Source organism: Candoia aspera, chromosome 2, assembly GCF_035149785.1.
Source record: "Candoia aspera isolate rCanAsp1 chromosome 2, rCanAsp1.hap2, whole genome shotgun sequence".
In the NCBI taxonomy this organism is placed as follows: domain Eukaryota; kingdom Metazoa; phylum Chordata; class Lepidosauria; order Squamata; family Boidae; genus Candoia; species Candoia aspera.
Window position 1 is genome coordinate 31,481,000 of NC_086154.1, and position 23,731 is coordinate 31,504,730.

The following is a 23,731-nucleotide window of genomic DNA, read 5'->3' on the forward strand; positions in this document are numbered from 1 at the left end:
CGAGGTTTTCATTGTTCTGTAATGTATAGTTAGGAGCATTTATAAAATTGAAATTATATTAAATTACAGCAAACCACTAGCTAAATAATAAAAATGATAGGTTGCAAAAGGCTGGCAAATTTAAAACAAACAGACAGCCTTTGCTTACAATGGAAAAAGCACCAAATGAGTCATCCTGGAATAAAAGTCCCAGAAACAAGGTCTACCAGAAAGAAGGTTTTCTTCCTGGTCTTCAGATAGCTGAATTTACAAGGCCTTACAGACATGGTTTAGTCACTGGGCTTGGGAACCTGGAAGCATGGCAGAACCTGTGCAATGGCTATGTTGGTTTGCTGTTGCGGGTTTTGTTTTTACTTTGGCTGCCAATTATATGTGTGGTGGTGGTGGTATTTTACTGTTACGTGTTTCTTCATGGTGTTTTTAACTGTTGCTACCCGCCCAGAGTCATGGATATGAGATGGGCAGCCATATTCATTAAAATAAATAAATACTTCCAGAGTTCCACATCTGAAGTATAGAAAATTGGGAAAGTCAAGTCATGCCAAGACTTATGGTCAGTTTTGACAATCTGGACAGAACAGTCACTGAGGCAGGATGAAGATGGTGGCAGTTTTCAAAGTTTTCCAATCCCACTAAAGTTAACACTGGTCTAATGGGGCTTCCACTCTTCAGCTAGTGACCATCACTATAGGATTGTGTAAGGAATCCGAGGCTAGATGCCATCTTCAGCATAAAATTAGCATTCCTGGTTAAAGGGGCATATTTGGCATTGGCACACTAGACTGCTAGGGTTTTTCATGCTTTAATGGGAAAGCATAGGCAACAGCCACATCAGAGTGTAACATTTTTGGTATACAGCTTGATTTAGTGATGCAATTAAGAACAAGCCGAGAAGAAGTGAGCAAAACGCAGAATAGTCAGAAGGGGGAAAGAGCACAAAATGAGGAAGCAACCAATTATGCACTTTAATAATTCAGTAGGTTTTTCGCTAATTGGCTGGAAAGTAAATACTATTTGCATAAATACCTTATGCCATTATTTATCCACTGCAAAAATAGAGGTTTAATTAATACAAAAGCCTATGGACTTTTAAGCAATTAATGAAATATATTGCATTGCTGAACTTGTTAGGTACTGAAATCTAGTGTCCCTTAAGGCACAAGTAGATTTATGCTGCAATATGTCATGGTAATCCTTCAGGTTCAAGGAAGACACGCTGTTGTACAGTTCATCTGTGAACACAGAGATGGCTTTGCAGTCCTGGTCTGCAAGTGCAGAGTCTAGCACAATGGGGGCACTGGAAGTCCATTGTTGCAGCAACTGTGGATGTTATTCTATGATGCCACTCACAGTTTTCTATTAGTTTTGTCCTGTTCAGACTGAGATGGCCAGACAGGGTTATATCAAAACAACTCTTTATTAAGACAACTATTTTCATTAATAAGTCCATGTGAATTATGAGGTAAGGCTGATTCCCGATCAAGACCACCCAAGCAACAATAGAAGAACAGGCAAGGCTGCAGGCGCAGACTGTGGTGGAGCAGCAGCACAGCATTTGCTGACCAGAGCGGGGAAACTGGAGGAAGCTAGAGACCATGGAAGACTGGAACTGGAGACGAGAGTCCACAATCTGGAACACCAGCCGAATTAGGCTGACTAGTGGAGGCAAGGTGAGACCGAACTGGAACCACTGGGCAAGGCTTGGCTCTGGAGACTAGACTGGACTGGACTGGATATCCAAGGTGAGACTGGGAACTGGAAGCAAGACTGCACTGGAATGTAGATGCAAGGCAAGGCTTGAAACTTGAAACAAGACTGGCCTAGACTGGAGATTCCAGACAAGGTGGAGAACTAGGAGCATGACTAGACTGGACTGTAGATTCTGGACTAGACTGAGGACTTGGAGCACGACTGGACTGGACTGGAGATCCTGGGCAAGGCTGGGAGCTTAGAACATGATGAGACTGGACTAGAGGTCCTGAGTAAGTTTGGGAGCTGGGAGCACAATGTCCTGGGCTGGGCTGAGAGCTAGAAGCAAGGCTGGGAACGCGCTTGGAATGCGCCGAGTGGCGGCGGTGAGGTCCAAAACTGGACGTGAGGCTGAGGTTGCAAGAATCGGCAGGGAGAAGATCCTCTGTGGCAGCTGGTGCAGAGGGCAGGTCCTCAATGATAGAAAACACAGGCGCTGGTTCCACTCTGGCTACAGATGAGGTTTCCAACGCAGGTAGGGACTCTTCTGCTGGGGCTGTGAACTCAAAAGATCGGTTGTCTCCAGCAGCTTGCTCTTAGCACATCTGCCTTTTACGCTGATCCTTTGCGTGCCTGTTTCCATCTGCAGCCAATTGGGCTGCCTTCTCCTTCACACACTTTTCTGCACGCCTTTCCTGCACACTGATTGGTGGATTCAAATCCTCCTCTGAAGACTGGCCAATCATCGTCTTGAACTTCTCCCACGTGGCTGAGTCACCTCTGGGTTTTGCTTTCTCAGTTTCTGCCTGTTACGTTTCTGTTTCCCCTTCTGACTCAGAATGAATTTCACTTTCTGAGTCAAGCCAGCTGAAGCCTCACAAGTTTTTGGCAGCGCCTGTCTTCAAAGCTGGTGGAAGCTTCATACCACAGTGCTTGCTAGCGGGTTCTTTCAGCAGCCACAGCTTCTAGTTCCCTTGGCTGGATGTCACAGTGGCGTAGGGTTTCTTTCACACTGTCTTTGTAGTGGTTGCATGGATGACTCTCTTCCCAGGCTCTACTACACTATAACTGGTGAGGCATACAGTGGTCATCCATTCTGATGATGTGTCCCACCCACCACATCTGGGCTGTGATAATCAGGGATTCAGTGCTGGTGGACTCCACGCGATCCAAGACCTCTAGGTTGGAGACACAGTCTTGCCAATGAATGCCAAGGATGGAGCAGAGTGTGGGCCTGTGAAATTTCTCCAGTTGTTTGATGTGTCATCAGTACAGAGTCCAGGACCCACATCCATATCGGAGAGAAGGGATAACCACAGCTCTGTAGACTTTCAGCTTTGTGGAGATATGGATGTTGTATTGGTTGAACACTCTAGTACTCAGCTGTCCCAGAGCCTGGCTGGCCTTGCTGATCCTGGAGTCAATTTCTATGTCCAAAGACCCATCACTCGAGATACGCTTCCCAAGTATTTGGAGCTGTTTACATTTGTCAGCTGGGTGTCATCAACCATGATTTTTGGTTCTATGGGGTTGGTATTACGGCATGGGCTGGTAAAGTACTTCAATCTTGTTCAGGCTGATAGTCAGGCCAAAGAGCATAGCAGTGTCTGAGAATTTGTTCAGCATCACCTGTAGATCACTGTCTTTGTGCACCAGGAGCACACAGTCACCAGCAAAGAGGGTTTCTTGAATGACTATATGGAGGCACTTTGTGCATTCAAGCAGCGAAGGTCAAAGAGGGAGCTGTCCAATCAGTACCTGAAGTACACTCCCTCTTTTAGACCCTGGACAGCATGTGATATCATGCAAGTGAAGAATAGATTGGATTGGACTGGGGCTAGTATACAACCCTGATTTACCCCATTGGAAATGACAAATGCAGCTGATGTATCACCACTGTAAAGGACCTGTCCTGTCATTCCATTGTGGAGCAGCTGAATCAACTTCACAAATTTCCTTGGGCATCCATAACGTCTCAGGATGATCCCTGTTTACAATGTCAAATGCCTTTGTCAGGTCAATGAAGACAGAGTAAAGAGGCTTGTTCTGCTCGATGCACTTCTCCTGGACTTGCCTCATGGCAACTATCATGTTTGCTGTACTCTGTTCTGGCTGAAAGCCACACTACGCTTCTGGGAAGTTCTTTTCCAAGACAGTGACAAGTCTGTTCAGGAGAATGTGGCCGAAGATACTGCCTGCAACGGACAGCAGTGAGTTACCCCTGTAGTTTCTGCAGTCTGATTTGCTTCCCTTATTTTTATAGAGAGCCATGATGAGGGCATTGCAGAAGTTATCAGGCATCTCCTCTGTGGACCAAATGTCTTCCAAGATGTCTTGGAATGCCTGTAAGGCATTTGGGTCTCAGCAGGAATGCCATCCTGCCCTATTGCTTTATTTGAGGTCATCTGTGAGATTGCTTTCTTGATCTCATCAGTAGAGGGAGGCAGGTCTAGCACGTCCAAGACTGGCAGCTGAGGAATCTGCTTTAAAACATCAGGGTCAATTGTGGACGGCCTATTGAGTAGGTTGGAAAAGCATTCAGCCCAGCAGTTTTTCAGTCTTTCCTGGTCTTTGATCAGGCTTGACCCATCGGATGACAGCAAGGGGGAGCATTCTGATTTAGAAGGACCATAAATGGATTTTATGGCACTGAAAAACTATTGACAAGCATGTCTGCATAGCGTTCCACCTGCTCAGCCTTTCTCTGCCACCACTTGTCCTGCATTTCTCACAGTTCCTCCTGTACTTTGGACTATGCAGGTGCTTAAACTTGTCTTTCTTTGAGACAGATGATGGATCATTCTTCCAATCTGCATAGACCCTGTTCTTGGCCTGGAGGGCTGCTGAAATGGTCTCATGGTTTTCATTAAACCAGTCTTGATGTGCCCGAGTGTTCTGTCCAAGTACAGTTATTATAGTCTGCCTGATGACATCTTTAAACTGCATCCACTTTTCAGAATAGGTTCCTACAAACAGTAAATTGCCAGAAAGTTTTTCATTAAGTACATCTTGGGAGCATTGGAATTGGCCTGTGTCTTGCAGTCTGCTGATGCTGAATGACTTTCTGACAGTCCTTAGTTGCTTACGATATAAAGGGGCTATGTGCAGGTTGATGACTGACTAGACCACCCTGTAAGCTGTCCAGCACTCAGCACCTTGCATGGCTCAGGTAATGGTGATGTTTTTAAGTCATGCTGATTTACTATGATATAGTCAAGTAGGTGCCAGTGTTTGGACCTGGGATGCATCCAGGTTGTATTGTACTTGTTTGCAAGTCTGAACATCATTAGTGATGCACAGGTTGTGCTCAGCACACTTGCTCAGAAGCAGCAGGCCATTACCTGTTTAGTTTTCTCACTCCATGACTCCCAAGAACTCTGTCCCAGTTGTCACTGTCACCCTAGTGTTGAAGTCACTCAGAATGACAAGTTTGTCAGTGGTGCAGGTTGTTCAAATAATCTTGTCCAGGTCCTCATAGAAATCTTCCTTGTCTTCATCTGGACTCAAGAGTTGGTGCATAGGTGCTAATAATGGTTATATACCAGGACTTGCTGAGAGGAAACTGGAACTTCATAATACATTCACTTATTCCAGTGGGTAGAGTTGAGATGTTCTTCAGCAGACCAATTTTGATTGCAAAACCTACTCCATGTTGCCTGTTGTCAATCTGTGGTTTCCCTTTCCAAAAGAACGTATATCTACTTGCTGCTTCCTGTAATGAGCCCTCATCTGCAACTCTGGTCTCACTGAGCACGGTGATGTCAATGCTATAAAGGCAAAGTTTGGCTGCTATGAGTGACGTTCGTCTTTCAGGCCTTGACACTTTGTCTCTATCCAGCAATGTGCGGACTTTCCAGGCTCCAAAGATGAGTTTTCTTTGATTTGTATTTCTTGATACACAACTGCTAAGGAGATGATCTGCCAGCCACAGTTAGCTAGATGTTGTGTGGCAGGCAATGTTTAGGGTACCTTTTCTAACCCCCTTCCTCATGTGAGGGTAGGCAGTGCTATCCTAAAAAGGACTGCCCAATCACCCTGGATGCTGCCAGACATCTGTGCTGCCCAGGTACTGAGACGAACGACCATTGGTCCAAGGGCCACCCATGTGTAGATTTGTGACTACAACTGACAGTGGCCATCTCTCCACCTGTTGCTTCGCCACTCCCCCATTGCCACAGGACTCAACAAATTAGGTTTCGACTGAGATGAATTGCAGATGAATTGTAGATGAAGATGAATTGCACAACAGAAACCTGTGCGTGATGGAGTTTTAAGTGGAACAGCTGATGCACAGGGGCAGTCCCACTCTCTCAGCATAAAGACCTTAATCCAGTGGCACGGAGAACCATTACAGCTGGAGACCTCGCCTGCTGCAGTGGATGACCAGGACCTCTAAGTATCTTGTGTTCTTAGCACTCCTTGTTGTCTGTTGGGGCTGCCTTCTTGACAATTGGACCGTTGATCAGTCTCCTCCACTCAATCTGCCAGGGCCAGACTTCGCACTCTGGGATAGACACATCCCCTACATCACTGAGGGTCAAAGACCCATCAGCTACCCTTACCTGGTTTGGCCCATCTGCTGAAATGGTTTACCAGAGTGTGGCTGCTGTGTGTTACAGCTACTTGGAGTCACAGGTGAGAGCTGAGCACCAGGTGGGGACCAAAGGTGAACAAGCAGCCCTAAAAAGGATGCGGCAGGTTTCTCCACCAGAGGTGCTACCCCTACCTGGATACCCCGTACACCCCCATGCTGAGATATAGAACAACATTTGTTGTTTATTCGTTTAGTCGCTTCCGACACTTCGTGACTTCATGGACCAGCCCACGCCAGAGCTTCCTGTCGGTCGTCAACATCCCCAGCTCCCCCAGGGACGAGTCCGTCACCTCTAGAATATCATCCATCCATCTTGCCCTTGGTCGACCCCTCTTCCTTTTGCCTTCCACTCTCCCTAGCATCAGCATCTTCTCCAGGGTGTCCTGTCTTCTCATTATCTGGCCAAAGTATTTCAGTTTTGCCTTTAATATCATTCCCTCAAGTGAGCAGTCTGGCTTTATTTCCTGGAGGATGGACTGGTTGGATCTTCTTGCAGTCCAAGGCACTCTCAGAATTTTCCTCCAACACCACAGTTCAAAAGCATCGATCTTCCTTCGCTCAGCCTTCCTTATGGTCCAGCTCTCACAGCCATATGTTACTACAGGGAACACCATTGCTTTAACTATGCGGGCCTTTGTTGTCAGTGTGATGTCTCTGCTCTTCACTATTTTATCGAGATTTATCATTGCTCTTCTCCCAAGGATTAAGCGTCTTCTGATTTCCTGACTGCAGTCAGCATCTGCAGTAATCTTTGCACCTAGGAATACAAAGTCTTTCACTGCTTCTACATTTTCTCCCTCTATTTGCCAGTTATCAATCAAGCTGGTTGCCATAATCTTGGTTTTTTTGAGGTTTAGCTGCAAACCAGCTTTTGCACTTTCTTCTTTCACCTTCATCATAAGGCTCCTCAGTTCCTCTTCACTTTCAGCCATCAAAGTGGTATCATCTGCATATCTGAGATTGTTAATGTTTCTTCCAGAGATTTTAACTCCAGCCTTGGATTCCTCAAGGCCAGCTTGTCGCATGATGTGTTCTGCATACAAGTTGAATAGGTAGGGTGAGAGTATACAGCCCTGCCGTACTCCTTTCCCAATCTTAAACCAGTCTGTTGTTCCGTGGTCTGTTCTTACTGTTGCTACTTGGTCGTTATACAGATTCTTCAGGAGGCATACAAGATGACTTGGTATCCCCATACCGCTAAGAACGTGCCACAATTTGTTATGGTCCACACAGTCAAAGGCTTTAGAATAGTCAATAAAACAGAAATAGATGTTTTTCTGAAACTCCCTGGCTTTTTCCATTATCCAGCGGATATTGGCAATTTGGTCTCTAGTTCCTCTGCCTTTTCTAAACCCAGCTTGTACATCTGGCAATTCTCGCTCCATGAACTGCTGAAGTCTACCTTGCAGGATCTTGAGCATTACCTTACTGGCATGTGAAATGAGTGCCACTGTTCGATAGTTTGAACATTCTTTAGTGTTCCCCTTTTTTGGTATGGGGATATAAGTTGATTTTTTCCAGTCTGATGGCCATTCTTGTGTTTTCCAAATTTGCTGGCATATAGCATGCATTACCTTGACAGCATAGTTTCCTGGTGAAAAAACATGTGTACTTTTTATGGATGAAGTAAACTCAAGACCATTTGTATTTTGCACCACAAGAGCCATGACTCTGTGCTGAGAATCATGTTTTCAGATTAATGACATTATTCTGAATAAACCATTTCTATCTGCATGTCAATTCTGGGCATTTCAAAAGACCTTTGAATTTGTGGTCAACAACGCATGGTGTTAAACAGTGAGCTGTATTTATTGCTAAGTGGTACATCAGTAATTCAGGCTTGTAAGAAAGGGCAGAATGACTGAAAGCTGTGAAAGAAAAAGCATTTAAGTAACTGCCTCTGGAACAGTGAGACCTTTGGCATGTTTGCAAATATATCTCCACAATCAGGAAGGCTGATGACCTGATGTTAGAGCCATTTTCATGTCCTACTTTTGATTGTTTTTGGAAACAGCTGAAACTACCCAGGCTTTACTTGACAGCAGTAAATACGTTTTTGTTGCTTTATGTGGAATTCCATCCATATAAAAGAACCCAAGCAATCTTGATAGAAGGCAATTGAGGAAGACGTTGATACCTTAACCACATGCTGGTTCAGTAACCTAATGAAAATAACCTGTGGCAACTTCTTCTAACATACATATACTTAATGTTGGTGCCCCTAAGATAGTGATTATGATCCATGTACATTTTTAAACAATTACTTTTAGGAAACCAGAGGACCAGAAGCATTCTCCAGCCCAGTTTTCTTCGGTGCAATGGATGCATCTGGCGGTTGTAGCATGTGGTGACCGGCTGCTGGAAACTCTCAACATGCTGAAATCAGCAGTTCTCTTTAGCAAAAAGAAGCTCAAATTTCATATTTTTGCTGAGGATTCCCTGAAGCCTGAATTTGAGAGGAAAGTGAGTCTCTTTCAGTGATTTCTTTGTTTAAAAACAACCACTAAGCCTTAGATTTGTTTAAAAGCCTACAGATTCAGTTAGAAAGCTTTGTCAGCCATAAGTTAATGGTGGCTAATAATTGGATTTAGAATTGTTGCTCATAAGTCCTCAGTAAAGCTCAGCCTTAGTTAGTGCATGGCTTGAATATGTTTGAATCTACAGTAGCATTTCTACACTCATAAAAGCATCATCTTGTGAATGCTAATTCTCCCTTTCCTTCTTGTGCTTTACAGTTAGAGGAATGGCCACCCTCTTTCTCAAAGAAGTTTGAATACCGTGTCTACCCAATCTCCTTCTCAGTTGGAAATGCTCAAGAGTGGAGAAAATTATTCAAGCCATGTGCTGCCCAACGCCTCTTTCTCCCGGTAAGGTACTCAGAATGTCATATATGAAGCTCAAGGACATAAGACGCTTTATTGGTCTTAAAGTTTGAAACCTGAATGCAAAGTGATATTATGGTCCTTTTGTCCACAGTTCCTTCACTGCTCTGTTCTATCCTTTCAAAACCAAGGAAATCAAGATAATAGTTCCATACGTTTGTTTTGTGTGTGTTACATTCAAAAAACTTACATGCAAAACCACCCACATCCTGCAACTGAGTACAGTAGCAAACTAAGAAGGTGTAGCACATAACATCTAACTTGTCTCAGCCAACAAGAAAAAAGACAGTGATCTTGATTGGTGAGGTTTCCCTGCTTCATTGGTTTTATTTCAAAAATTTTATTATAATTTGCCTTCTGAGGATATGTCAGAAGGGTATCAAGTAGATGAAAATGTCATTTACTGCCTCTGTGACTGCTTGCAGCCTAGATTGAACTGCCTGGTTTTCTTTAGGCAACTTTTTCCAATCCAATTTCTCCTGGATATGTGGGTCCACAACATCCATCATTCTCATGCCTGCTGAGAGGGATGGAACTTGTTAACTAATACATATTGGGATTGTTTGGAGTATTCATTATACCTGTTCTGCTCCCACAGTATAGTCAAGAAACCTTGTACCAAGATGTGGGGCAAATGTAGGGCCAGTGATAGCAATAGATGCATGGGGAAAGAAACTGATGTTGTGCAGACAGCACATGTTTATTTAATTGGCTCTGACCCAAATTAGCTATTTAATTAATTATGGCTTGAGGGTTTAATTTTAATTATGGCTTGAGGGTTTGTAGAAATGTAAGTAGCACCCAATTAGAGAAGGGTCTTGGTGATATTTGGGATTGTGGGAAGGGGAAATTTAACTTATTCCTCCACTGCTTCATGTCTGAAGAAAATCCGTCCTCTGCAGATGCTGTTGCTTGTTGGGAAAAATCCCCAGAGATGCCAGTGGGGGATTTCCTCTGTGCTTATATCAAGCTGCAAGAAGAGTTTTCCCATCAAGCCCCAGCAGAAGAAAATTAATTCACCTCTGTGCTTTCTGCTGTCCTGGTAATTACCAGCTCCATCCACTAAATGCTATGAGCATTTATAATCAATGAAGCACACGGTGACTTCTTTTGGGTATTCTTTGGTTTTCTCAATTATCCGGTGTGCCTCAGCAATAATGTCTTATGTTTCTCAGCCTTTTCTAAAGACAGCTTGAACATCTGGCATCTCTTTTTCCACGTAGAGCTCTAATCAGCGTTGGATGATCCTAAGCATTATTTTGTTAGCATGTGAAATTAAGGATATTGTACAATAGTTTGCACACTCTGTTAAGTTTCCTTTTTTTGGTACTGGAATGTAGATTGACCTCTTTCAATTTGTTGGCCACTGTATCGTTCTCCAGATTTGCTGGCATAACTTGCTTAGAACCTTGACTGATTCTTCTGTTGCTTGCCATATTTCAGTGGGTATTCCATCAGTTCCTGTAGCCTTCCAACTTGGTCATGACTGGAGTGCGGATCTAATTTCATCTTCTAGTACTAGAGGTTCTCATAAGTAAGGAATACCTTGCAAGGTATCTTGGATGTTGTACAGTATTTCAGTATACGTTTCCATCTTTGTTTGATCTCCTTTGAATCAGTTACTATCTGTCCATTGATGTCCTTTAGCACACCAATTCGAGTTTGGAACTTCCATCTGAGTTCAGAGATTTCTGAAAAGATTTTCCTTGTTTTTCCATGACTGTTTCCACCTTCAACGTCTTTACAGATGTTGTAATACTGCTTCTTGTCTCCTCTAACAGCTTTCTGAGATTTTTGTCTTTCTTGGCTTTGGCTCCTCTTTTCTTCTAGGCAATTTCCATGGTTTGTTCTGACATCCAGTTTGCTTTCTTCTGTTTCCTCATTTCTGGCTGTCCCTTTTCATATTCATCCTTAACAACCTCTTTAAGTTCATTCCATAATTCCTCTGGTTCTTTATCAATGAGGTTCAGAACTTCAAAACAATTCCTGATGTTCTCCTTGAAAATGGTGGGTATATGTTGAAGATCATATTGTGGAAACTGACTGGCTTTCTTCTTCTTTAGCTTAACGTGGAGCTTGCACTCAAGCAGTTCATGATCTGTTCCACAGTTAGCACCTGGGCATGTCTTTGATGCTGTAAATGACCTCCTCCACCTCCTTTTAGCAATAATATAGTCAGTTTGATTTCTATATTCCTGTTTATTCCCATGTAATAAACAATGTGATCTTCTGTCTGAAAGTGTCCAATTCCAGTCCATCTCAATTCACTGATGCCTAAGATGTCAACTTGTAGCCATTTCATTTCATCTTTCACTATGTTGAGCTTTTCCATGTTCACGCTTCTTACGTTTCATATCCTCACTAATTCTGTCTTTACTGCTTCAGATTTTCTTTTCCTGTATGGCAACATCAGCAAGTAGATATCCCAAAGGCTTTAATCTAACCATGTCATAAGCACGATTAGTACTCTGAAAGATCCTCAGTTCTTCCTCAGTAGCATGTTGAATGCCATCTGACCTGAGGGGCCCATCATTCAGCACTATGAATCATTTTATATTTTTTACCCGTGTGGTTTTCTTCATAAAAGTATAGGAGGGGTTTACTGTTCCCTTCTCCTGCACAGTATGACTTGATGCCTTTGCCACTGTCACTAAAGTGATCATCTGCCTCCAGCATCTGCTATATTGCTGCTGTCCAATAGAGGTGCCTGCTTGCTTTAGCTGAGCAGCTGGGATGACCTTCATGCCTTGGATGACCCTGCAGGGAATAAATACTCTCGGCATACACTCCTGACATTCTTCACTCATCCCGCCCAGGAACAACCCCCCACCCCCACCCTGCCACGATGAGGCAGCACAGTAGGGATTGTGGGAGAAGGCTAACATATTGTCCAGAATCTCCAGGAAGAAGTCACTGGCATCCAAGGATTTTGGCAGGGAAACAATCATGGGAGACAAAGACAAATGATAATTGATGTTTTTTGTCTTCTTAGTTCCAAGAACTCTGAAAGAAAATATTACATCTATACGTGGTTTTTAAGTTGGGTGATGGAGAGGAGGATTTCTTTGATTTGCAGTAGACAGCAACTTCAGGTCAAAGCATCACTTATCCCCCCTTCCCCCCACACACAAAGCCTAGGGTGTGGCCCCTAGAATCCCTCCAAAATTGGCTTCAAAACATCATTTTTAGGAACAAGGTTTGCACTACAATTAGACCTATATATAAGAAATATTACACTAAATAATTTTTAATTCTGTTAGCTGGAGTATCACTGGCATGAGTAGCACTTAGGGTTCCATGACTCAAAAATTCTGTTCTATTCTGTACACTAGAAATGTGTGTGCGCGTGTGTGTGTATACTTTAAGAATGTTTCCTTTGCTTCCTTTATTCAAGTCAGTCTGTTTGTTAGCCTCATGTGCATATCTTAAGGCAAAACAAGATTGAATGAAGTGGAACAGTCAGTCACATACTGTAGCTATTTTCACTGTTGCATCCAGGAAGAGATCTGTGCTGCCAAGTTTGCCCCTGTGATCTTTTTTGCAGTATTTTTATTTTAAAAAATAGAACACTGACCAAGCCTACTGCTGTAGACCTGTGAATTCTGTACCTTACTGGCAGATGCTCCATCTTGCTGTCTCAGATAGCGAAGTGGCAGGTTTACTCATGATACCTGACTTTTTAGATGTAATACTAGGTGAAACTTGACTAGCTATTCCTAGAAGGTATCTTGAGAGAATAAATAGATGTGTATATACAAGAAGATTAGAAAGTGACAACTGTCATTCTTAGCAGGAGATATTTTCTTCAAGAACTGTAGCATCCAGTTCTGCCTCAATCCATGTCATTATGCCATTTAGGCTTGCCACTTCTTATTTCATTGTACTGCTCCTTTCCAGCTAATAGGAATCACAGTTCAGGCTGTCACCCCTGTATATACTTTAATAAAGTGCTGTTCATGTTCTGACACAGGTAATATGTTAGTTTCTTGCTGACTCGCAACACAATCTGCTTTTTGTTTTGGAACTCTTCAGCAATTCTGCTTATTTATTAGTGGCAGTTTTATATTGTACTTTAGCCAAAAAGGCTCCTAGAGTGACTAAAGTATAATCGGTAATACAAGCCTTGGTTAATCTCCCATCACCCTTTTTATTTCATACTGCAACAGCTTTGCAGTATGAAATAAAAGGGAAAAGGGGAATGGGAGAGAAACAGATTAAGGTGTTTTTCATGTTATTCGTACAGGCAAGCTTTGGAGGCAATGTTTCAGGGACAAGTCGGGGCGGGGGGGGTGTTTTGGATTTTGCCTTAGGTTTAGGAATAGGAATCTTAAGCCCAATGGAGGCTTCACATACCTTTTTTAGGCCTTATTTTTTAATAAGAAAAAGAAACTCAATAGAATGGCAAATCAAAACTAGTGAATAAGTGAATACTTAGGTTTCTGTTAAAGACATAAAATAGTTACCTTTTGATTAAGTGACAGGAATCTTAAATAGTCCTAGGATTACTTAGTAGAACCTCAGGATCTGTGAACATCTTGTGTAAATAATCAATCCATGCAAACCGATAAAAAATAACCCCCAAAATGATCATTCGGTTCAGTTTATCCTGACAACTTCATTTGTCAGTTTTGACAATAAGATTATGCTCACCAAACTACCCAAGAGAGAAAATGCATTAAAAATTGAGATGTTGAGACTTAAAGGCTTGTGGAAGGGAAGCTGATTCAGACTTAGCTTTCCAGAGTTTTCTTTATTGCGTATGTTCCATGAATGTCTTTTTAACATGGCAGCTAAGCTTATACATCTGCATACATTCCATTGTTGTTGTCAGCCTAAAGATATGCCTGATTTTATGTATTACATTGGTAGCTTTGCCATGCTGCAGAAAAAGCAGGGATATAGATGGGGTTCTACCCCTGCCTTTCTATTTGTAAGTTAGGGTAGCAGTGTGTAGGAGGTTTTTCCAAAGATGGGTTTGCAGAGGTGGAATTTCACTGTGGTGGCCCATTCATGGTACTGTACTGGCAAATTTAATCAGCGAATTGTTTGGAAATGAAGACGAACAAAGGGAGTTTCCTGTAAGATTAGAGGGGAGATAAAGGAGGAAGGAGGCCATCTGCGTTTGCGCAAAACGTCAAATCTACTCTGCTGTGTTGTATAAAATGATTGAAATTAAGGATAGATTTTTAAAGAACCAGATGGCCACAAGAGGGCATATGGCAAACAAGAATTAACAGTCTGATTATCATTCATCCTTTTAATATATTGTTATCAATATGACTAATAAATCAGTGTCTTACATGAAAATTCTTTCCAGCAGTGCAAGTTGGCAAAGGGCCACAGCTCAATCAGAGCACCTAGCATGCATGATGAAGGTTTGGAATTCAATTCTTGATCTCTCATTTGTTACAGGAAGAGATCTGCAGCACCACTGTATGTTAATAAAGCAACCTTCCCCCACCTGGTGCCCTCCAGGTGTGCCAAACTTTAGCTCTCCCCATCTACAGATGATATAGTCCATCAGGTCTGGAGAGTACTAGGTTGGGGAAGGTTGAGACTTAGTAGCATATGGATAAGGCAGAGGGTTTAAAAGTAGAATGTGATAGTTGTATCGAAGGAGATCAAAAGGATGACAGGTAGAAACAAATTGAGAATGATAGAAATGGGGTGCAGATATTATTGCTTATGTCAGAACAGGTGTAACAGGATCTTGAAGTTTGTCTAGCAGCCTAGACAATGGGAACATTGGTTAACACTGGGTGAATTTACCATGTTGGCTACAAGATAACTGGCTGGAGTTGAATAATTGGTAAGGAAAAGATTGTGGACTGTGCCTTCATAAACTCTCTAACACCTGATATGGCTTAAAACTTGAGCAGATAAAAACTTGGTTCACCTTTGTGCCCTCTAAAACTGCAAAAGTAGGGGGCTGTGCAAATAAGAAGGGAAGACATTGCTTGCCATTCAAAGGAGAATTGGATTTTTCTATAAAGCAGGCAATGAACTCCCCTTGCAGGTTAATAACTAACTAACTAACAATTCTAAATCCATTTTTTTTTTTTTTTGGTATACTCTGGTGTTGGGAAGTGACTTCCTTAATACTAAAAGGAAAAGGAAGCTGACGCATTTGGCTTTTCTTTTTTTGTTTGTTCGTTTTTGCAAAAAAGTGCATCCTACTGATCAGCATCTGACCTTCCTCCCCCTCCCCTTCCCATTCTCTTGCCTTCCTTCCTTCCTGTCCAGTTGACCCTGAGATATTGTGCTGGCATCTTCTTATTTGAACAGAAAGGCAGGTCAGAGGTATTGCCTTGTGATTGGTATATATCCATATTGTGAGTCTTTAATACATGTATTTTTGTCTTCCCATGTATATGGCTTTCTCAATGGTCTGGATTTTTTCCAAAGATGATTTTAAAGGATGTGGATTCCCTTCTGTATGTGGACACAGATGTCCTATTCCTGCGACCCATTGATGACATTTGGGGCTTTCTGAGAAGTTTCAATGCCACCCAGCTGGCTGCAATGGCACCGGAACATGAAATACCAAAGATTGGTTGGTATAGTCGGTTTGCTCGCCACCCATATTATGGAACCACTGGGGTCAATTCTGGTGTCATGCTAATGAATTTAACCCGAATACGAAACACCCAGTTCAAGGTAAGGAGAGCATTTATTCATTTTGGGAAGAAAATTTTTGTTGGGGTAGAGTTGGTTTTTACTCCATTTTTTGTTAGTTGTGCAAAACTTTGACAGATCATGGAGTTTAGCCTCTTTTTGTACAGATGGAATTGACATGGTGAAAACATAGCCTGGATCTATGGTTTTTTGAGAAATGTGCATTCACCACATGGATCAATAAATACTCAAATTGGTTCAAAGACACATAGTGAAAGAATAGTTAACTTGGGCAGACTATATGTTACGTGAAAAGATCATCATGTAGGCCTTCAAGTGCTTCTACCCAAAGGATTGCCACACTAAGAATGTTATCAGTATAGCCAGTCTTCCCCAACCTTGAACCCTTTAGATATGTTAGACTTCAGCTTCCATAATCCCTAATCAGCACATCCAGTAGGGCAGAATGTTACGGTGCTTGTCAAGCAGAATACTGAGGGTGACATGTTCGCTTATTTCTGCCCAGTTCATTAAAAAAAATTACAGTATACATGCCGAAATATTCCAGAATCCTAAAATATAATCTCAGTACCAAGATGTATGTTGCACCAATCTCTATCTAGTATGAGCTACTGTAACCCAGTTCTAAATCTTATTAGCCCATTGTGATCTGTTCTGATTGGCAGCCACTTGCTAGCATTACAAGCAGAAGTCTTTTCCAACTAGATGGTGCACCATGGCTATGACTTCCTCCTGCTCTGATTGTAGATTTGTTACTATGACTACTTTATCAAATCATTTATCTCTCTATTTCAGAACAACTTGATTCCAACAGGCTTGAGATGGGAAGAGATGTTGTACCCTTTATACCAAAAGTATAAAAATCACATTACATGGGGAGACCAGGACTTGCTCAACATTATTTTTTATTTCAATCCAGGTACATAGTTTATAAGTATGTATGATAGATATTCTAATACAATTATAACACTATTTTTATCTTTGAATATATAATAATAATAATTAAAAAATAACTGTAGAATCTCCCAGTATGAGTGTTGCATTATTTATTTATTAAATTTATATCACCGCCCATCTCCCCCAATGGGGGACTCTGGGCGGTTTACAATAAAATGACACTAAAAACATAACCACCTAAATTCCCATTAAAATATAAATAAAATAAATGTAAAATCCAAGTGGAGATGGAACACAATCACTATGGCGCCAGCCATCCCCAGGTGGAGCTATCACTCTTCCCCTCCCAAGCAAGGCGGCAGAACCAGGTCTTCAATTTATTCCGGAAGTCCGAGAGCGAGGAAACCCGTCTCAACTCTGGGGGCAAGATATTCCAAAGGGCAGGCACCACTGCAGAGAAGGCTCGCCTCCTGGACCCCGCTAGATGAAATTCCTTTACTGATGGGGTCCATAGCATGCCCTCCCTGCCTGACCAGGTGGGATGAGTTGATGTTATGGGGATGAGACGGTCCCTTAGGTACCCTGGTCCCATGCCATGTAGGGCTTTAAAGGTGATAACCAACACCTTGAATTGGACCCGGAAGCAGACTGGTACCCAATGCAGCTCGCGTAACAGTGGTGTCACATGGGCAGATTAACTGTCCGCACAGTCACATTCTGGACCAGCTGAAGCTTCCGAATGCTCTTCGAGGGTAGCCCCATGTACAGCACATTGCAGTACTCTATATGGCAGATGACAAGGACATGAGTGGCTGTTCGGAGGGCATCTCGGTCCAGGAATGGGCGTAGCTGATGCACCACCCGGAGATGTGCAAAGGCCCTCCTGGCCATGACTGCCACCTGCTCTTCAAGCAGGAGTCATGAGTCCAGGAGGACCCCCAGGTTCCGCACTGGTTCTGAGTGGGGAAGTGCCATCCCATCCAGAACCAAAGAAGACAACTTCCTGGAACCCGAGGGGCCATCAATCCACAGCCACTATGTCTTACCAGGGTTCAGTTGAAGCCTGTTGTTCCCCATCCAGGCCCCCACAGCACCCAGGCACCTGGAAAGGGTGGAGACCGCATCACTTACTTCACCGGGGATGGAGATATATAACTGAGTATCATCGGCATATTGATGATACCGCATCCCATAGTGACGGATGATCTCACCCAGCAGTTTTATGTAGATATTAAAAAGGAGTGGAGAGAGCACTGAACCTGCGGCACCCCACAGTGGAGGGGTTGAGGGCTGGATCTCTCCTCTTCTATCACCACCAATTGGGAATGGCCCTGGAGGAAGGAGGTGAACCAGCGCAAAACTACACCGCCCACCCCCAACCCCCTGAGCTGCCCCAGAAGGATACCATGGTCGATGGTATCGAAAGCCACTGAGAGATCCAAGGGAGCCAGGATGGATGCACTCCCTCCATCCCGCTCCTGCCAGAGATCATCCATAAGTGTGACCAATGCGGTCTCCATCCCATATCCTGGCCTGAAACCTGACTGAAAGGGGTCCAGATAATCCGTTTCCTCCAGAATTCTCTGGAGCTGCAACGCAACCACTTTCTCAACCACCTTTCCCAAAAAGGGAAGGTGGGAGACAGGGTGAAAATTGCCCAGTATAGTAGGGTCCAAGGATGGCTTCTTGAAGAGGGGGTATACCAGCGCCTCCTTAAAGGCAGCCGGAAATACCCCCTCCGTCAAGGATGCATTAACCAGCGCCTGGAGCCAACCACAAGTCACTTCCCGGGCTGATTTTATCAGCCAGGAAGGGCATGGGTCAAGCTGACGTGTGGTTGCATTCACAGTCTGGAGAATCCTGTCCACTTCCTCAGGCCCAACAGGATCAAACCGTTCCCAGATAACAGGATAAGTACATTCCCCTGGCATCTCCCCAGACTCCGCTTCACGCTTAGAGTCCAACTTAGAATGGATCTAAGTGATTTTATCCTGCAGATGCTGTGAAAACTCTTCCGAACGGCCCTGTAAGTGGGTCCCTGAATCTACTTGACCCAGAAGAGATCGATCGATCTTAAACAGGGCCGTCGGGCAGCATTCTGCGGATGCAATAAGAGCGGAGAAATACTCATGTTTCACCGCTCTTACCTCCCCAAGGTAGGCCTTAATAGCGGCTCTAGCTTGTGTTCTGTCAGATTCAGTCTTCGTCTTCCTCCAGTGACGCTCCAGACGTCTCTTAACCCTCTTCAAAACCCTCAGCTCCTCCGTAAACCACGGGGAGTGATGGGTTGAACGAGGCAAGAGAGGTCACACAGGCGCGATCCTGTTCAAGTCTGTGGCTCTATTCCAGGCCGTGGCTAGGACCTCTGCTGGACCATGCAGCAGGCCCTCGGGAATAACCCCCAGCTCCCTCTGAAACCCTACTGGGTCCATCAGTCACCGGAGGCAGACCAACTGAATGGGTCCAGCGTCCCTGTGGAGTGGGGTGGCACAATAGAATCTCAGGGTCACCAGGGTGTGGTCTGACCATGACAATGGGGACAGATCGAACTCTCCCCTCAGATCACATTGCCACTGCTCCGACAAGAAAACCAAGTCCTGTGTGTCTCGAGTCGGGTCCCGAATGATCTGGGACAGGCCCATAGCTGCCATGGTAGCTTTGAACTCCCGGGCCGTCTCCGAGCCACGTCCCAGGGACAGCAGATTGAAGTCCCCCAGAACCATAAGCCTGGGGAACTCCACTGCCAACCCCAAGATGGCCTCCAGCAGCTTGGGCAGGGAGGTTGCTACGCAGCAGGGAGGCTGGTACAGCAGCAACACCCCCAACTGTTCTCGGGATCCCAGCTTGAAAAACAGGATCTCACAACCGACCACTTGTGGAGCAGGGCCCCTGAAGGCCACTAAAGATTCTCTGATGACAACTGCCACCCCTCCTCCCCTGCCCTGGTGTCTCGGCTGGTGCCACACTTGAAACCCGGCCGGGCACATCCCAGAGAGGGCTATTCCCCCTTCTGAGCCCAGCCAGGTCTCGGTGATACACGCCAGGTCTGCCCCCTCCTCTGTGATTAAATCACATATGAGGGGGGCCTTGTTGTTAACTGACCTGGCGTTAAGAAGCAGCAGCCGAAGACCAGGGCTCGCAAGGATCTGCCATCCGGGGCCTGGGTATGACCACGGAGGGCCGGAATACGCCACCAGTAATAAACACCAGGGGCGTCTTCCCCGAAGATGGCCCACCCTCTGAGTCCCATCATAACAACCTTGGCCCTTCACCATTATTGTTTCCTTATGGCGTAATGTGTTTCTACATCTTTTTCCAGTCACTGGAAGTCTCTACATTTTGCTAATTCTACTGGTTTTCTTCTTTCAAAAACCATAATGCTGATGGGAGCAACCAGGAAAAAGATCAGAGTTATATACTGAATACAAATGTTTATTTGTAATTTATATGATTTTTAGTATACAGTTTAGTTTTTTCTGATTTCTTTCCAGGTCTTATATTTAAAGCTGATTCCTAGACATAGTTCTGTTCTTGGATAATATTTTCTGTCTGCCTTTAGTCATTTCTCTATTTTATATATGTATGTATGCATGCAGTGTGTGTGTGTGTATACTGTGTGTGTGTGTATACTGTGTGTGTGTATACACACACACACACAAACACTGTATATGTATATTTTCCTTCCTTTCAGAATGTCTCTACCTCTTTCCTTGTCAATGGAATTATCGACCCGACCACTGCATGTATGGCAGTAACTGCAAAGGAGCAGAAGAAGAAGGCATTTCAATTCTGCATGGGAATCGGGGTGTCTACCATGACGATAAACAGCCTACTTTCAAAGCACTCTATGAAGTGATACGTGATGTAAGTGTTGTTTTGCCAAAAAGCAAGTTCTTACATAAAATAAAGCTGCAATGTATAGTATCAAGAATAGTTTTTATTATTTCAACAATCCTGCAAGGTAGGGATATTTAAATCTAGGCCCTCCTGATCCTATTCTAGGATTCTATCCACGATACCACATTTGTCCTCAGAGAGTTTGGGAATGTTCTTGCTGCAGTACAATACAGGACACGTAAGACTCCATTTCTTGAGCCAGATTCAGTTTATCCCAATTTTCAAATCAAGATTTTTTTGAGGTGGTGCCTTTCTGCCCTAATGCTTAAATAGGTGGTGGCAGAGGAGGAGGAAAGAGATTTGGATGATAATGGTATCCAGTAGTTAGGATTGGAGTAATATATGTGATCACTAAAAGCTAGGATTAGGGAATGTAATAAATAGTGGGCAGACTGTGTGTTCTGTATTGGTGCCAAACAGAAGGTGATGAAACATCAGTTGTGACACAAGCGCCACCTCATGTGCTTGCTTGCATCATGCCATTATAACACACATTTTGGCATTTTGGTGGCTAGCTGCAGACATAGGTGTGTGCACATTATAAGACGTACAGTAGTTGGCAATCTCTATAGCAGTGGTCGTGGCAGTGAGACAGTGCCATCCTTGAAAGGGGCAGGCTAGAATATTCAGACTTCCTTTTTGCCTTTTGAGATTTTTGTTACTCTTTGTGTATTTTAGGTTTTAGTCTTATTTTTAAAAGAATGGACTAAATACAAGATAAATAACGTTGGCAATTAAATCCTGGAGTACCCTGGAGATTAACAAAAACACTTGGGGATCACACATAGTATAGTTTATTAAAAACATACAATAACAAATGCTTGGAAGTGCACAATAAAGAAAGAACATTCTACCACCTGTGGTGGTTATGTAAAAAACAAAAACAAAAGTATTGGAAAGAAATACACCAAGGCATTCAGAATTTTTAAAAAATAAAATTTGAATTGAAACCTCAATTTTTTTAAAAAAGATCTGGACAGCGTAAATGAAAAAAATCACAAACTACTAAAATGCATGATGCCAATGACATGACTAAATATGGCATCACATTGGGAAAGTAACACCCTGCTGATAATGCAAGAATGGGAGACCAAAATCAGAATATGAAGCAATGGCAGAACCGACTGTATATATTCATAAGAGGAGTTTAAACAAATTCAAGCAGGAATGGCTCCCTTCCATACGATACATCACAAAGCAAGACACGTTTAGACATTTGGAATACAGTTCTTAAGAAAAAGAGTTAAGAGATCAATTAAAAATATCAGATGAAAAGTTTTAAATATAAGCAACAGTCCCCAGTATTTCATGAAAAGTACGAATACTTAAATCGTGATTAGTGGCTGGTAGCCGGGATGGGGAGGAATGGAAAGGAAAGGAAAAATAAGCTATCAAAAGTTCCTCCTTATTATGTTTCAGTTTCTTAATGTTTTACTTTTTTTACTCTTTTTTTTGGTATTTCACTTTTTATATCTATACTCTTTATTTTTTACTATCAGCTTGAAGAATGTAAAGTCACTAGATGTTATAGTAAAGTTTCATATTCAATTTTAAAAAATAAAAATGCAAAGGACATATAGTCTGTGGTTGCTCACTCCTAGTTTAAAATATCAATTGTGAACCAAGGATTTAAGGTTGCTTATTACATTTTAATATGTTTTTATGCTTTTTCCTCTTTAGTTTTCCTTTGAAGACAATCTCTTCCAATCGATATATTATCCTCTCCAGTCCAAGTTTCTCAACGCCGTACACACTTTATGTGGGCGAATTCCACAAGTTTTTCTGAAACAAATTGAGAGAACCATGAAGAGGGTCTATGAAAATCAAGTGATTGTCAACATTGGAGCCAATTTCAGATTATAATCATAGCAATATATTTTGATAGCTTTTGTCTCCCACCACCTCCCATCCTGGGGCCTATGAACTCAACGTTCTGTGATGGTGTTAGCTACAGTTCAGTAAACAGGTACCTGGGAGCAAGATCCATGAAATTTAGTAAAACGTATAGGATTGCATTAAATCAGTTCCTGCTTAAGCAAAATTACCAGGCTTTTACTTAATTATAATGGTGCCCACACCATTAATTAGCTTGATGGTGGCTATGGCTATGGTCTAAATTAGAAAATTACTTTTGCAGGTAAGCCCAGGAACATGAATATTTTGAAACTGATAGACACAGATAAAGGGAGAATTTCTCTGTAATTCTATGAGAAGGCTGCTGACCTCTCACAGATATTTCTTGTACTGGAAAGTAATTGTGCTGATAATACTTAATGATATAGCTTAGGTTTTACAGTGGCAGAGGAATGGATTGCACAACTCACCATTCATTGCATGTTGTTGCTTTGATGCTTTGCTTCCTGATGTTAGTAACTTTTTGGATTTTAGTATTTCCACACCAGCAGCTCTCTTCCATTGGGGCTATCAAACCTAGAGTAGAAGATGCTTATTTAATTTTAAAAAAATCATCAGCTAGCCAAGTACTACTAGAACCAACCACGAAAAACAGGTTCTTCTCTGTAGGGCTCTGTGCATCACACATATGTGATGTGATAAACCTGCGTTGAGCCTCAGCTGGAAGTTTCCAAAGCTGAAACAGACTTTCCACAGAAAGCTGGCCTCCCCTGTACATTCCCTCAGTTCCTTCTTGGCTGTTACAGTGAGAAGCCATGTGGGGAACATTTTTTTTCATAGAACTATTAATCAGTGCTGAGGATTTTTTTTTCTATTTTTTATTTTATTTCTGAATTTTCTTATTTTGGAATGGGGAAAGTAAGAAGGCTTTTTGTATGCCTTTCTTTCCTAACAAGGTAGGGCTTGTAGTAGCAAAGGTGCCTTCTCAAAAATATTTTAAGCCTAAGGGTGTGATGCCTCTCATGAGAGGGAAGTTGCCCTTTCCTTTGGTGGGAAATAGCATGGCATTAAATCTTGCCAATGCTGAGAACATTTTACAAAGCAGGCTGTCTGTAATAGGTTGCCCCATATCTGAGCCTTGTTTAGAAGAGAGCATCGCTGGTCCCTTTGTGTTGAGTGTAGCCACGGGTCCCATGGCTTGTAAACCATCCGTCCCTAGACCACATCACCTTCCAGCAAGTTAACTTTAAGTCAGTCTGCAGTATCTGTTCTGGAGGTTGGT

At 42.9% G+C, this 23,731-nt stretch overlaps 1 protein-coding gene across 1 annotated transcript in view; it reads left to right on the top strand.

The window, feature by feature from the left end:
* GXYLT2 (glucoside xylosyltransferase 2) overlaps positions 1-22,575 on the top strand; it is a 28,947-nt gene extending 6,372 nt beyond the window's left edge. The window contains exons 2-7 of the mRNA XM_063292835.1: positions 8,548-8,746; positions 9,019-9,150; positions 15,571-15,822; positions 16,597-16,720; positions 20,390-20,562; positions 22,276-22,575. Coding sequence (XP_063148905.1) covers positions 8,548-8,746; positions 9,019-9,150; positions 15,571-15,822; positions 16,597-16,720; positions 20,390-20,562; positions 22,276-22,458 — 1,063 coding nt within the window. The 3' untranslated portion in view covers positions 22,459-22,575. The remainder of the gene's footprint in view (positions 1-8,547; positions 8,747-9,018; positions 9,151-15,570; positions 15,823-16,596; positions 16,721-20,389; positions 20,563-22,275) is intronic.
* The last annotated feature ends 1,156 nt before the right edge of the window (positions 22,576-23,731 follow it).